At 36.7% G+C, this 12,786-nt stretch overlaps 1 protein-coding gene across 3 annotated transcripts in view; it reads left to right on the top strand.

Annotated features, from left to right (window-relative positions):
- The window catches only part of ITPR1 (inositol 1,4,5-trisphosphate receptor type 1), a 229,458-nt gene that overhangs the window by 193,062 nt on the left and 23,610 nt on the right, over positions 1-12,786 (top strand). For all 3 annotated transcript variants that reach the window (XM_029285403.1, XM_015822583.1, XM_029285402.1), the window contains 6 exons: positions 676-868; positions 2,781-2,903; positions 5,145-5,320; positions 5,591-5,755; positions 10,066-10,261; positions 11,519-11,623. In XM_029285403.1, the coding sequence (XP_029141236.1) occupies positions 676-868; positions 2,781-2,903; positions 5,145-5,320; positions 5,591-5,755; positions 10,066-10,261; positions 11,519-11,623 (958 nt within the window). The remainder of the gene's footprint in view (positions 1-675; positions 869-2,780; positions 2,904-5,144; positions 5,321-5,590; positions 5,756-10,065; positions 10,262-11,518; positions 11,624-12,786) is intronic.

Consider the following 12,786-nt stretch of genomic DNA (forward strand, 5'->3'; position numbering starts at 1 on the left):
GACCATGACAGGGGCTCAACCACTATGTCCCCTAATCCATGATCACTCAACCACTGGCCGGAGGCAAAAACTAAGTCCAGCGTATGTCCTCCGGTGTGAGTAGGGTCCCTAATTAGTTGGGTCAGGTCCATGGCCGTCATGGAGGCCATGAACTCCCGAGCCACCTCAGACGTCTCGCCTACCGACGGCAGGTTGAAATTATGACTTTTTTGTATACCAAATCATTTCAATTAGAACAAAAAGAAGTAGTTAGGTAGGTAGATAGGGAGGAAAGGAAGGAAGGAAGGAAGGAAGGAAGGAAGGAAGGAAGGAAAGAAAGAAAGAAAGAAAGAAAGAAAGAAAGAAAGAAAGAAAGAAAGAAAGAAAGAAAGAGAAAGAAAGAAAGAAAGAAAGAAAGAAAGAAAATTATCAATCTATCAAGTAATACTTGGTTAACAAGTGAAATAATATATTTTTGTAACAATTCTGATGAGAAAATAATCTTCTTTTCCTAAGTGACTTGAAATGTGAAAAAAAAATGTTGGCAAAATAACTAACAGTGTTAAACAGAAATGCAAATCAGCAGGTATTTTTAAAAAATACCAAGAGTTCCAGGAAGTTTTGCATACTGAGAAATAATATAATCTCGTTGTGACCATACGCCATGCAAATTAACTCTTAAAACTCTTCATGTAGATAGTTAGATCGGATCGCACTATGGAGCAAATAGTCTTCCCTGTGCCCAGCATATGTGAGTTCCTCACCAAAGAATCTAAACTCCGGGTGTACTACACTACAGAAAGGGATGAGCAAGGCAGCAAAATAAATGACTTCTTTATGAGATCTGAGGACCTTTTTAATGAAATGAACTGGCAAAAAAAGCTAAGAGGTAAGTTTGGACTGGGGACACAAAAGGTTATTTTTGGATACTGTATAATAATTTCTGATTTGAAATTGCAAACCTTTTTTCTTGAAAGAAGAAGAATATTAGACTTTCATGCCTTTTTGTTTTTTTTCTTTTCTTTTCTTTTTTTTTCTTTTTTTCCCTTTTTCTCTTCCTTTACTTTTTTCCATACAAAGGTCCTGCTTTCAGGTTTCCAGAACGGCTTTGTTTAAACACTGCTTCAGCCTGTTGCTATTTATTCCCATTATATCCCCAATTAATGTTTTAAACATACAATACAAGGAAGCAGCTAAACGATTCTAACCCTTTCCAGTTGTGTCTGACTGTAGGGCACAGTACTCATCTCCATATCTTGGCTGAGGGAGCCAATATTTTCTGTGGTCATGTGGCCAACATGGCTATGCACCAGAGGTGCACAAAACATTCTGACCTTCCCACCGAAGTGGTACCTATTAATCTACTTGCATTTGCATGCTTTCCTGCTAGGTTGCATTCTTTCCCACTAGGTTGGCAGGAGCTGGGGCAAGGAACGGGAGCTCACCCCATTTCACGGCGCTCAGATCTCGAACCAGGGCTGTCAGCTCAGTTCCAAGATCCTTATGCAGGTTGCAACCTTATAGCTAAATTATACTATTAACCTCTGGCAGTTTTAGTTTTATTTATTTTAGTCTTTATTGTAAACTAATTCTGCTGAGATTTAAAAAAAAACAAAACAATTTTATCATGGTATAAGATTTCTTGAACTAGATACGCTAACCCATTTTATTGGATGCTTAAAGATTTATCCCTAGTGCTGGGAGAAACAGTGTCTTATATTTATCCTGCTCTCTAAATCTACATCTCCCAGCCTTCAAAGCTATTGTCAGCACATATGGGAAGGTGGAATAAATGTTGTTGTTGTTTTTTTGGTTGTGGATGTAGATAGCAATGCCAGTAGATGACTGTCCCCCAATCCTGCTTATCTAACCAAGTTACTTCTAAGATGGAACTATACCAGCCTTTCGTTTTTTGGCATCCTTCAGATACATGGGAAGTGCAGCTATCAGACTCAATCATATTAGACTGAATTTTGAGTGCTGTAATCCCAATACTTATCTGAGTTGCCCAGAGTTCAATTTTAAGATGTGTTTGCCCCTAATTGTATAACCCAGAAGCACCCACAAAGGGGATCAAGGGGGGATAAATGGCAAAAACAGCACTGCACTCTTGTGACTCAAGTACAGCCCTTTTGTCCTTGCATCATCACACTGCATGTGTGAAAAATAGCGGTGGAGCAGATTGTGCAACACTGTTTTTGTCACCTTGATGGAAGCATCTTCCCCTGTGGATCCTAATCTGGAAAGTGTGTGTAATGTGATTTGATAAAATAAAATCAAATATCAAATATCTAAGGTTAAATTATATCCTGCAACATTCAATTTCAATCTGAAAGTAAAATTTCAGTATTATAGACTTGTATATGAGTATTTTAAATACATGATTTCTGTTCTCGTATTTACAAGTTTAAGGGGTTATATAAAAGCTAGTTCATGTTTAAAAAAAAACCCTTCACATGTACTTCTGACCTTTGCCAAGAGTAGTTAAAGAGACTTAAATCAAATAATAAAGATTACTCTTGTGGCTATAGTGTGCCATTCTAGGAAAAGTGACAATATATATTTGTTTCTAAAATTAGCTAGTTCATGTTTTTTAAAAAAAAACAAACCCTTCACATGTACAGTATTTCTGAACTTTGCCAAGAGTAATTAAAGAGACTTAAATCAAATAATAAAGATTACTCTTGTGGCTATAGTGTGTCATTCTAGGAAAAGTGACAATATATATTTGTTTCTAAAATTTATTCCTTGTTAAAAGATAACTTTGAATCCATCAAACATATTTTTCCTGATTTTTGCAGCTCAACATATCTTGTATTGGTGTTCTCGCAACATGTCCTTCTGGAGCAGTATTTCATTCAACCTTGCAGTCCTTATGAATCTACTGGTAGCATTTTTCTATCCATTTAAAGGAGTCAAAGGAGGTACCAATATTTCAAAGATCTGAATTTAATAGTTACACCACAGAGATTTGGGGCAGAAGGAGAAGTAAATGAACGATATAATTTTGGTAGCAGTTTTAGTGATTGCGATGCTATGCAATTTGAAATTTCTTAAGTGATGAGAAACCTAAAGAAAAAGTATTGAGAGTCTAATTCAGAGGTGGGCAGCTATGGCCCTTTTACAATCTGTGGAGTTCAACCCCCAGACTTGAGTTGAGCTGAGTTGAGTTGAGTTGAGTTGAAGTCCACAGGTCGTAAAGTATTTTATTCTGGCTTTGGAAATTGCACTTTTCTGATCTCTGCCTTATTTACAAATATGTGCAAATACACAAACAGAGAATAACTAATACACATCCCTTAAAGAAGGCATGACAACAGCTAAACATTGTTTAGATGTCAAAGAAGTTGAGTGAGAACCAGTATAATTAAAATCACTGATGTCCCTTTTCATATTCACATTATAGCGATACTTATAATATTTTTGCATAATTTTGTTTTAAAACAAACACATTAAAATACATTATTATATATTGATGAATTAAGAACTATGCTGAAAATTTTGCAGAAATATTCAGACTAAAACAGTGGTTACACTCTATTTCTCATGGTCAGGTTAGATAAGTTCACACTGAAATGTGCAAAGATCAAATTAAGGCCTGTCATATTTTATCTTAGTTTTAAATTTCCTGTCGCTTCAGGAAGCAGAACATCTCAAACTAAAATTGAATTTTCATCCCAGTGACCAACCACAATGACCAGAATTCCTTAGTGCAGGACTTTTCAACCAGTGGTACGGGTACCACCTGTGGTACATTGGCACCTGGCAGGTGGTACGTGACCATCCTAGAAAAGTGGTAGCAGGGGAGGGGAATGAGCTGAACCAGTGGCAGCACCACACAAGCCTGAGCGAGAGATGGCTGGAACTGCAGGGCTGTCAGGGTTCAGCGGAAGTGTCAGAATCAGTGCTTCTTCGGGGCTGTCAGGGCTCAGTGGAAGCGCCAGGATCAGCGCCAGGATCCAGCTGGAGCTCGGCACTGATCCTGGCGCTTCTGCTGAGCCCAGAAGAAGCGCCGATCAGCTGGAACATTGCAACATCTCCAGAGTCTTGTGATTTACATTCAGATGCTTAGCATCTGATTCATATTTATGACGGTCACAGTGTCCCAGGGTCATGTGAAGTGACCAAAACCTGCTGCAACCACCCAGCAGACAGGTGGAATAAAAATCAAACACCCCCCACCCCACCCCCGCTGCCAATCCTCAACAGAAATGCTCACAACAATGAAAACCTCGAACAGGAGGAAGAGCGTCGCCGGGCGGGCAGGCAGGTGTCTTGCTCGGCTGTGGCTTGGGGGGCACTTTTTTCAGTGCCATTGTAACTTCAAACAGTCACTAAGCAAACTGTTGTAAGTCGAGGACTACCTGTACTTTATCACTTTTTTCCTTTTTTTTGTCATCAAGTTTTTGACACCTTGCTAGGCGACTGGTGGTACTCGGATGTTGCCATATCCTAAAAGTGGTACAATGGGTGAAAAGGTTGAAAAGCCCTGCCTTAGTGGCATATCAGTTCATTTGACAAGGAACTGATGCCTCTCCTAAGGAGTAGAGTAACATGTTAATATCAGATTATTAATATCAGATTATTAATATTTGGTACTAGACCCAAGGGGATATAGATTTTATGATTCTTAATAAAATACTATTTCCCCAATACTTACAAAATTTACAAAATTAAAGACTAAAACTAGAAGATGGTGTCATTGGCACCTTATTTTATTTGAGTGCAGACTAATTAATTCCTATACAGTGAAGGGGACTGTTCTTTTACAGCATCTAGACATTAGTCGGTTAGTGAGCAAAGCTGGATGAAGAAATCAGAAAATAGCATTTCTCTGGGCAATCTTGAAAATATTTCCTGCAAGTAACTGCCAAGCTGAGCCAGTTTCTCTCTAAGTTTGTTTTCAGAAAAAAATTGATAAGTTAATTGCTGAATTGATAAACCTTGGTTCATTTGTTTGGAAAAAGCCTTACCTGTTGTACATTTCCTGGAATCTGTTGGGCAGCTTTTCTATATTTTACTCTGCTGCTAATTTGTGGTTTAGGTGTGAGGATATTGTGGCATGCTGCATTGTTTTAAGTTGTTGTTAATAATGGCAAGGGCTCTGTGGAGTCACACGAGGGGAGAATAAATAACAATGAACTCTGGATGTTTTCTTTTGCCAGGTACACTGGAGCCCCATTTGTCAGGCTTACTCTGGACAGCCATGCTGATATCGCTTGCCATTGTTATCGCTTTACCTAAGCCCCATGGCATTAGGGCTTTAATAGCTTCTACAATATTGCGATTAATTTTTTCTGTAGGTTTACAGCCCACATTGTTTCTTCTGGGGGCTTTCAATGTAAGTGTAAAATATATTTTTTCTGGTATTTGTTGATATTTCAATGAAAAAAGGTCTACTTACCGAACTAGGAATTTTTTTTTTTTTAAATAAGGTTGTGCCCCAGAATACTAGCTGTGTTACACTTAAAAGAAAATATTTAAAAGGACATTCTCTGGTAACAGTATTGCAAATATATCTCATGTATACAATTTTTAAACTTGTCTTATATTAAATGGAGAATTAGCATTTTAGCCATGCATTAATCTTCTACCTGTTTTTGCTCTACAGGTTTGTAACAAAATTATATTTCTGATGAGTTTTGTTGGTAATTGTGGAACATTTACTAGAGGATACAGAGCCATGATCATGGATGTAGAGTTTCTTTATCATCTACTATATCTTTTGATTTGTGCAATGGGGCTCTTTGTTCATGAATTTTTCTACAGTTTATTGGTAAGTGTTTCTGTCTATGAACTTAATGTTTGTTGATCATAATGTCCATAGTATTACATGACAAACATGTATAACCAGAGACCTTTGTGGTGGTCTGCAGGAAACCATTCTGATTGTCATTGTTGAAAAATTACAGCAAATCTTTCTATGATATTGAGAAAGAAATTATAAAAACTGTAGTTGATGCTTTAAAAATCATCCTACAATATCTAAAGACATAATTAAAAATTCCAGCCTCACTCAAATCCATGATATGACCATGTCAACTCTGCATAGTGTGCCTGCCACCCTCCCTGTACTATACTATATAGTAGTATAACTACAGTAGTTACGCAATCATTGGAAGACTTCCAGAACCAAGTTCAAGGCAGATTGTTATAGATAAAACCTATGTGGTTACTGAGAGTCGATACTGACTTGATGGTCCATAATCAATCAAACAATCAACTATTCAGTCAGTATACACTATAGATATTTCATAACTTGCAGGCATTGGTTTAGAGACCATTCTAAGCTACAGTGGCACTAAAAATAGTGACTTGCAACCAGTTCTTGCACTTAAGACTGTTGTGACATCCCCACAATCAAATGATCAGAATTTGGTAGCTTGACAACCTGCATATGTTTACGATGTTTGCCGCATCCTGGAGTCATCTGGCCGCCATTTGCCACCTTCCCAGTTGGCTTCTGACAAACAGAGTCGATGGGGAAAGACAGATTAGCTTAATAAACACAGATTTGCTTAACAACTATAGCAAAAAGGTCATAAAATTAGGTTCAACTCACTTAACAATCACCTTGCTTAGCAATGGAAATCTGACCCCAATTGTTGTAAGTCAAGGACTACCTGTATAATATGTATAGTAACTATACAGACACATGCACACATATATACACACACACATGCACAGAAACACTGAGAGCAAATGTAATATAGTGGTCATGGTTCTGACAGATGAAACTCTTCAAAAGAACTTTGAGGCATTGTTTACCTAAAGAATCTTTTATTTGAGTAGCATAATATCGGCACTGCATAATCAAAGTCAAAAACTGAATTCCCCTCCTCTGGCACATAGTATCAAAGCATAATTCCCTCCTCCAATTGACAGTCATAAATCACATTCCCCAATTAGCTTGAAGCAAGGACTTCCTCTCCAGTTCTCCAGCCCACCAATTCTTTATCAGCTCTGGGCTCAATAACCTTGATTCTCACGCTACGTTTAGTGTTGTTATGTCTAGCTAGACTCTCATTCACATACACACACCCTCCCAGCATCATCTAATTCTAAAAGCGAAAGGGAAAAAGATGGCTACATTTTCATCTGTTGTCAATGCAAAACATCCGATGTTAGCAGCGTTGACAAATGGTTAAAGTCCTAGACCATGATAGGGATGTCTCAGATTCTAATCCTCCCTTTTGAGGAAGCTGGCTGGGTGACTTGTGCCAGTCTCTTTCTCCCTGGAGTTGACTAGGAAGTTGAAAAACTTCCATTGATCAACCCGCACTGAACCAGTGTTGCAGATTATGGCCCATAACTTTCAGGAGCTTCCAATTTTCATTCTGCAGTATGGTGATTTGAGATGAGATTTGTATCATTATTGTCACATCAGTGTGATTCTCTGATGTGAAAGACATACTTAGAATGATGCTAAATACATTTATATCTATTCATTTATGTATCAAAAGCATTCTTTTAGATCTACAACCTAAGAAATTATACATTTTTTTTAATCTGTGGCAATGCATTTTGTTTTAAAAGAATTGTCTAGTCTGGATAGAATCTAAAAGAAATTTTTAACCATTTCTGCATCTGCTAAGACACTTGGTAAATTTCACTGTAAAACGCTATAGTGTGTTTCTTTCCAAAGAGGAAAAAAGGACTCCCACAGTGGTCTTTACATCCTCGTTTCTGTTTTGAAGGAACCTTTTAAAAGCCTGAGTGCCTCTTTTTCTTTCCGAGATAGAGAAACATATACATGCCTCAACCTGAATAAAATTGATGTTAGTGAGACTAATTAATTAAAGGGAGAAATTACACATTTTAAAACGATACATGTAATGACTAAACTGCCTGTCAGTTCAATTTGGTTACAAATCATCAAATTAATTAGCAATTGTTTTGAGGGAAAACATCTGATCTTTTTAGAGCTTTGTCTTGAATTGTAATGTGTTGTGTACATGCCAATGAAGCTATGTCTTAACCTACTGATTCCTGGGAAATCAGTTTTACACAACATGATGCAACACTGATTGGAAATCAGCTGCCCTTTTCCCTTCCAAAACACATTTAAAATCAAGTCCAAGAGAGATGTTCATTAAGATTTAGATAGGGAATCTACACATAATTACATAGTTGTTTGCAAGAAGCCATGGTGAGAATGATCAAACTGCAGAGACACTCTCTGGGAAAAGTTTACATCTGCCCTGAGATTTGACTAACAGTTTCATAGCAGTTAACATAAGTTTCAGCAAGATTAAAGTCTTGATGTAAAGAATATTTGTGCGTGTACTGAAAACAGTTCCCTGTTCTGTATCCACTAGGTCTTTGTATTTTTCTTTCCATTTCAAGTCAAAGAAATTATGAAGAAAATGATGCTTAGTTCATAATAGAGCTAGTCATTAGCTACTGAAAAAATTGTGTTAGGAAATTCTGAGTTTCCTGTGCTTTGGTGGATTTAAAGTGGCACATGTCCAGCAGCTGGTTTTATCTGGCTGATCTTTCAGGGTTTAAACACTTTGCTGTTGTTAGCTGTGAAGTCGTGTCTGACCCATCGCGACCCCATGGACAATGTTCCTCCAGGTCTTCCTGTCCTCTACCACCTTTAAACACTAACCAGACTCCAATCAAGGAAAGGCAGTACAGGGAGAACCAAAACTTTAGAGTAGACTGGGAAGTACTTAACTAGTGATGAAGGCTCCAGGCCAGAAACAAGGAGACTGTGAATTTCAGTCCTGCCTTAGGCAGGAAAGCCAGTGAGTGAATTTGGGCTAGTTACTCTCTTTCAGTCCAATTTACCTCACAGGATTATTGTTGTGAAGAAAATAGGAAAAGAAGGAAATATTAGGTATGCACTCTGCCTTGAATCATTTATAAAAATAATAAAGGCAAGACTTTTAACAAAAAACATCTAAAGTAAAGACACAAAAGCATCACAGGAGAAGGCGGTAGGAAATTACTTCCATACTGTTGCCAAGAAAACCAAACAATTGGGTCTACTCTATACAGTGTGGAGAGGCCCACTTAACCTGAAGACGTTTAACTTTTTGCTTTATCAGCTGGAAGGAAGTGCTTAAGACTTCAAGAAAAGCTAACCAATTTGATTTAAATATTCCTTTTCCCCTAAAGTGTATTTAAAATTTAAGAATAAACCCAGTGATGATAAAAAGGGAGACTAAAAATAGAAGAGAGTTTAGGAAGAGAAATTCATCAGAGACATTTTCTGACAGTTAGAACAATTGATCAGTGGAATAACCTGCCTCCAGAAGTGGTGAATGTTCCAACACTGGAAGTTTTTAAGAAGAGACTGGACAGCCATTTGTCCGAAATAGTATACGGTTTCCTGCCTGAGCAGGGGGTTGGACTTGATTACCTCCAAGGTCCCTTCCAACTTATTGTTGTTGTTGTTGTTGTTATTATTAATAATAATAATAATAATAATAATAATAATAATAATAATAATAATAATAATAATAATAATGTTGTTCTTGTTAGACCAATGCATTACTCTTTTGCTTTTAACATACAGTATCTAAGTTTCTAGAATAGGAATTAAGGAATGCTGACAGTTGTCAGCAAACTAGTTTTGTTCTTTCAGTTTATTTGGTATAATAATGTTGCTGAGGATTTGTTTGTTTACATAGAATCATAGAGTGGAAGGAGCTGTTAAGGCCATCAGTGTAGGAATCCAAACCAATGTATCTCCACTAAATCCCTATCCAGGCTCTGCTTAATCATATCCTCTCCAGGAAGGTCATCATTTCCCTAGATAATTGGTTCCACTTTCACACAGCTCTTAACTGTTAGGAAACTTTTCCTAACCTTCAGCCAGGATCTGCCTTCCTGGAACTTAAGACTCTTACTTGTGTCTTGTATTCTGAAGGAATCGCTTAAAAAGATGTAGCCTTCTATTTGGTTTTTTTTAGTAAAAATGTGTCAAAAGATCGAGCTGTTTTTTCTAAAAAAAAAAAAAAAAGTAGGTATCAGGATTTTATTTAAAAAGCGTGTTGTTCAATTGTTTATGTAATGATAGGCCATTACCTCATTGATTGTTAACGCATTGAATAAACTTTTTGAACTGTCCTTTTCCAGCTTTTTGACTTGGTGTACAGGGAGGAGACCTTGCTGAATGTCATTAAAAGTGTCACTCGCAATGGACGTTCCATCATCTTGACCGCTGTTCTTGCTCTTATTTTGGTTTACCTGTTCTCAATAGTAGGATACCTGTTCTTCAAGGATGACTTTATCTTGGAAGTAGAGAAGCTACCTAATGAGACATTATTGCCAGGTTTGTACTCAATGCTTGGCAAACAAATGGCAAAAAATAGGGGGTTAATCTTGTGAATGCTAATCCCTTTCCAGCCCACAGGCAATTTCTTGCTAAAACCAGTTGTACTTTGGATTATTTATGCTTATAACTTGATTTCTTAGTATTTGGAAAACTTAACTAATGAGATTGCAAAGCAAATCAGGACCACATGTAGAAATGTATACATTAAGAAATATAACTGAAAATAAATGTACAGGTAACTTGTACAGTCTTAATTCTATACCCAGTGTATGTTATAATAATAATGTGATGTGGATGATATATGAGAAATATAATGAAAAAGTCCCTTTTTTCCCTGTAATTATTTGGTTCCCAAATATCACATTTTACAAGAAGATATTAGTCATATTTATATGCCCCTCCCCATATCACAAAAAGCAACCTCTGTTTGTGGATATAATTTCTGGAATATCTTCCATGTATGAATTAATATGAATCCATATGTTGAAGTTCACAAGTGACAATAATCAAAACCTGAATGCACATACAATGGATACCAGATATAATGCATACACTGATACCCCCCCCATCCCTGAAAGCCTGGAGATGACTTGTACTCACATGTACTCGGAGATGAAAGCAGCTCTTTATGAAATCTGGAACCCTACAAGATTACCCAGAGGGCTAAATGTCTGTTTAAGCAAATATAAGTGTAGTATTCCTTCACATATCCCAGCCAAATATGAAGAGGTGAGAGTGGGAGATAGGACCACCTGCCTTCTAGCTATTTTCAAACCCAACCCGAAGAGGACTATATACTTGTCACTAAATGTATATGCATTGGGAATTAGCATTGGCCACCTTATGTTATCACAGGTGTTCAAACAAAAGTAGCCTACCTCCCACATTGTTTTTCTGGAATATTTGGTGGGTGGAAAATGAAAGCACTATACAGTATGATTTTGCAACACATGCATAAAAATACTATCTGTTCACTGAAGCAAGCAATATAGCTTTTGCTTTTTACATAATCAATTATCAGGAATTTCTTAATGTTAAACTCTATAAATTTAAGCAATGTTGGCAGCATGTTATGTCATTATAACTAATGCGCTAAACTGTTATTGGTACTTTTTCAACAGAAATAGTGCATATTTTAAAATTAGTAAGTATTATAACGATTAACAACAATATTTGTTAATAGATGTGTTAGTTACATAACAACTTCAGCATTATTTAAAAGCATTTAGGATGTCTTATTTTACCCCATTGTAGATCAGCATGATGAAATTAGAGAGCCAATGACTAGAGAGTTCTTATATTCTAATGTGTGCAAAATAGAGGATGGTGAGAATTGTTCTTCTGTTATTCCTTCTTCAGGCAAGTATATTTCATTTGTTTTTTCACATACTAGTGTGCAGTTATTTTTGAATGCTTCTAATATAATTGGGTGCTTATTCGTTATGGATTTTTATATATCAACCCTCTCAAACACTATAACAGTAGCATGTATGAGACAGGAAGTATAAGGAAACCATGCTGTAATCATAAAAAGACTAGAATACTGAACACACATTGCTATGTTCCCTATTGTTACCAGCCTAATATTTGTTACTGTTGTTAAAGGCAACAAATCAACATTATTTACAGGTTACCCTGAACAGTGCTTTCCCAGAGCAGAGTTATATCAACCATTTCATACAATCCTTCCTCTGATCTCCCACTTTTTGTTGTTCCTTATTTTTTGGGGGGGGAGGGCAGTAAAATTACTCATTGTGTTGAAAAGCTAGGATTGTACATATAAACTCATACAGTATGTTGTAAATTATTTCTATCCTTAAAAATGAGACATAGGACATATTTTTATACTATTAGAAATGTTTTCTTCATAGGAAGAATGCCCAATTCATGTCATCTGAAGAGATCGCTAGTTCATTTTTCTTAATGTGTAACATTTACTACAGCCAAAACAAACACAACATTTTCTTTGTAGAATGAATGCACAATTAAAATCACTCTGAGGGGCCACCAATTTATCTTTACTAAGTTTAAGGGGGCTAAGATGCTGCATTAATTGTGGAAAATTCTTGCTGCTTCTGACTCATTAACATTTAATTTTTTCTCAAATGCTATAATCCAGTCTTGATCATATAATAATGTAAAATTACTCACATATATCTGTGCATTACTGCCTCTTTTAGTGTGGCCCCAGCCACATTTTTTTTCCTCCACATTTTTCAGTTCCCCTATCTCTACTGCTACCATCAGTAGCAATAACATTCAGGAATCTTTATTGATCTAGAATTATTGTCCCGATGTAGTGTTAGGTGCATACGTATTTTTGCTGGAAAATTGGTAGCAGTTGTCTGTGTTTCTGAATTCAGGAAGACAAAATGACATTGCCTCTTCCTATCTTACAGTGGATAGACTTAGGTGGCCTCCAGAGTTTGTCATAAAGGGATAAGGAAGAATAAGAGTGGGCACTGGAGAATGGTGGGGAGCAGGAAGATATTCAAAGTTTTCAGTAGACAAAATAAATAAAA

Source organism: Protobothrops mucrosquamatus, unplaced genomic scaffold, assembly GCF_001527695.2.
Source record: "Protobothrops mucrosquamatus isolate PMUCROS unplaced genomic scaffold, P.Mucros_1.0 scaffold1610, whole genome shotgun sequence".
NCBI lineage: Eukaryota > Metazoa > Chordata > Lepidosauria > Squamata > Viperidae > Protobothrops > Protobothrops mucrosquamatus.